This window comes from Chenopodium quinoa, unplaced genomic scaffold, assembly GCF_001683475.1.
Source record: "Chenopodium quinoa cultivar QQ74 unplaced genomic scaffold, ASM168347v1, whole genome shotgun sequence".
Taxonomy (NCBI): Eukaryota; Viridiplantae; Streptophyta; class Magnoliopsida; order Caryophyllales; family Amaranthaceae; genus Chenopodium; species Chenopodium quinoa.
In genome coordinates, this window is record NW_018744301.1 from 521825 (window position 1) to 524940 (window position 3116).

The 3116-nt window shown below is 37.1% G+C and overlaps 1 protein-coding gene across 1 annotated transcript; it reads left to right on the forward strand.

Moving 5' to 3' along the window:
• The first annotated feature begins 741 nt into the window (after positions 1-741).
• LOC110695491 lies at positions 742-1800 on the forward strand. Its single transcript, XM_021872717.1, has one exon. The coding sequence runs from the start codon at positions 1064-1066 to the stop codon at positions 1613-1615; it is 552 nt and encodes a 183-aa protein (XP_021728409.1). The 5' UTR covers positions 742-1063; the 3' UTR covers positions 1616-1800.
• The last annotated feature ends 1316 nt before the right edge of the window (positions 1801-3116 follow it).

Sequence of the window (3116 nt, forward strand, 5' to 3'; positions counted from 1 at the left end):
ATTTTTAAGTTTTTTTATGGTGTTATAATAAAAACTTTATTTATGTGGTGTTATAATCAAAATTTGGGTTTTTCTTTTTTGTGATGTTATTTTCTAAAATTTCTTTTTAGCTATTCTTTATAAACAACAACTAAAATTATCAACAAAGCTCCAAACTTAGCGAGGGCACTAGACTCATGCTAATTAATTTTAATTTAGTCCATTAGCTTTAAATATGAAGAAAAGTTTATGCTAATAATAAATTTATTACCATAAATAATATTATTAATAATCCAAAATAAAATAAATCGAGCTTGTTCACGAGTTTTCTAGCCGAGCCAAGGAAAGCTCAAGCTTGGCTCGTTAAGATCTCAAAGCGAATTCGAGTTTGAGTCGAGTTCACTCAAGTCGAGCCTGTACCAAGCTTTGATCGAGTTGAGTCTCGAACGGTTCACGAGGATGCTCAGCTAGTTGACACTTATACTTGGGACTTGGGAGTAAGTAGGATTTTGATTACCTTCTTTCACACCTAAAAAATTATCTATATATGACACCATTTTTGTGATCATCATTATGTTATAAAAATTAATAAAAGCCCATTGTGATCAATATTTGACCACGTAATAATGACTGTGCCCGCCACACTTTAATCTCTCAAATTCTTTATTCTTATCCTACATTCCGATTATAATTTATAATAATCATCATCATTTCCCTGGCAAGCCCACCACTTGTTTTTCTTATCCAATTTAATTCTAATCCGGTGTGCTTTGAAAAAGTCTTTACTTTTGCATTTTCTTATAATTTTATGCTAATACAGGAAAAAGTCTTTACTTTTACACACTAACCTTCCTTTTATATTACCTCATTTCCTTAAATTTGTTCATACATCTTCATCCAACACCTAAATCATACCGCCTTTTTATTTCTTAGCATCCAACTTTAAACCAACTCTTGTTTTTATTTCTTCAACTAAACCCACTTTTTATTTTTGTTTTCTTCTCCTTTAAAACCCACTCAAAAATTTAAATTAAATCACCAAAAACAAAGATCCAAACAAAATCAAAGTTTAACAAATTCAATAATGAAGAGCAAAACTCCTCAAAATAAGTTCATGAAAATTATAACAATCCCTATTAGAGCTCTAGCAAAAGCTAGAGACTTTTACGTCCGAAGCATGAACAACTACGCGGATAGAGCATGCTATGGTGGAGCTTCAACATTTGCCGATCCATTACCGAGAAGTTTTAGCTCGAACTCGACTCGATCACGAGATAACGATGACTTCATAGAGCTTGTACGTGCCGCATCAACAAGTAGGCTAGGGAATAGGATTAATCTAAACACTACATCAACACGTACACTTTCGTCGTCTAATCACGCTACAAACACGGACAATAATAGATTTAAGGCTAGAGATAATTTCAACAATTTGAAGGGTGTTCCAAGGAGTGCAAGCGTTGGTATGGCGAAAATCGAAGAAGATAAGCCTATTGAATTTGATGATAGATTTGATGGTGGTAATAATGTTGGTGTAAATAAAGGTGGTAATAAGAAAAATAACAAATTTGGAATTTTTCCTAGGAGTAGGAGTTACGCTGTTGGTTCTACGACGGGGTCTTCTGCTGTGTTTTGAGAAGATTAATGTGTAATTTTCTTGAAGTTTTTGTTTTATTTAGCTTTGTTTTTAAGAATTAATATTTTTTCGGATCATGGAAAATGTGGTCCTGTTTCTCTGTAAATAGCTTAATGTTATGATCTGAAGAGTGTTTTATATTTTAGGAAATTTTGACTTTTGCTACCTGTCAAACAGGTCGAATCTACTTTTGCTACCCATCAAAACTTTTATTTTATTTTACTACCTAACATATGCTCTTTTTAAAAATTTTGCTACCACTTAACGAATCCGTTAATAATTCCGTTAAGTTTTTTTTTTTAAATAATTATAAATTAAAAATAAAAAATAAACCACCCACCCCTCCCCTCAACTACCACCCCTTCCCTCCCCCCTGCCGGTGGCCGGTGCCTAGAGATTCGGCCGGCGCCGGCGCGAACCCACCCCCCTCCTTTTCCCCCACCCCTACGCTGCCAACCGAACCCACCCCCCTTCCCTTTCCCCGTTCTCGCAACAAAATCAGCCACCACGCGCAGCTCCTCTCCAAATACCAGCCCACAACCGCAACCCCTGCAGCCACCTCCTCACTCAACCCGCACAAAATCAATTCCCAACCACCGATACTCAAACCACCAATCGCTGCCACCCATATCAATTCCCGAAATCAGAGCAAATCGCAGATCCATCGAACCTCGTCTAGAAATCAATTTAGGTTTGCCGAAAAAGTTGCGGTGTGGTGGTTTAGGGGTTAGGGTGGCCGAAAAGGTTAAGGCGGGTCGATTCGTTAGGGTTTGGAGCAAAGTGTTGCAGAAGAGTGGTGGTAGTGGTGGTGGTTGCGGCGATTCGGATCTTTGATTGTGGTTTCGGTGTGGTGGCTAGGGTCGGGGCAGCAGGGGAAAAGGGAGGGGGTTGGGTTGCGTTTGTGGGGGGAAAGGGGTGGGATGGGTTTTCCGGTCGCCGGTCGGGGGAGGGAGCTGGGTGGCTAACGGGAGGGGGCAAGGTTGGTTTCTTGGGTGGTTGATTTAATTTTGGTGGCTGACAGGGAGGCTTGTACGGTGGCAAAGGAGGGAGTGGTGGTCGGAAAGTGGTAATGAAGGTGGTAACGAAATTATAAACGGATTCCGTTCAATGGTAGCAAAATTTAAAAAAAGGGCATATGTTAGGTAGTAAAATAAAATAAAAGTTTTGATGGGTAGCAAAAGTGGATTCGACCTGTTTGACAGGTAGCAAAAGTCAAAATTTCCTATATTTTATTGCGACAAGAGTTAGAAATGATTTCTAGTTTTTTTTATAACATCAATATAAGTTATTACCTTATAGTAGCGTTAATAAATAAAAATAAAAATTACTTTTTTAGTAACTACAAATTCTTAAATGGACCTGGTTCAACATTCATTTATTATGGACCATCAATATTAGACTCAATATGATTGTTTTATTAATAAAAAAAAAATTACTATATTAAAATAAAAGGTTATTATGTTGAAATAAAAGTTAGTGTCACATTAGAAAAGCTATAAGA

Coding starts and splice junctions, on each gene's coding strand:
- LOC110695491 (XM_021872717.1), top strand. CDS start 1,064: ATGAAGAGCAAAACTCCTCAAAATAAGTTCATGAAAATTATAACAATC.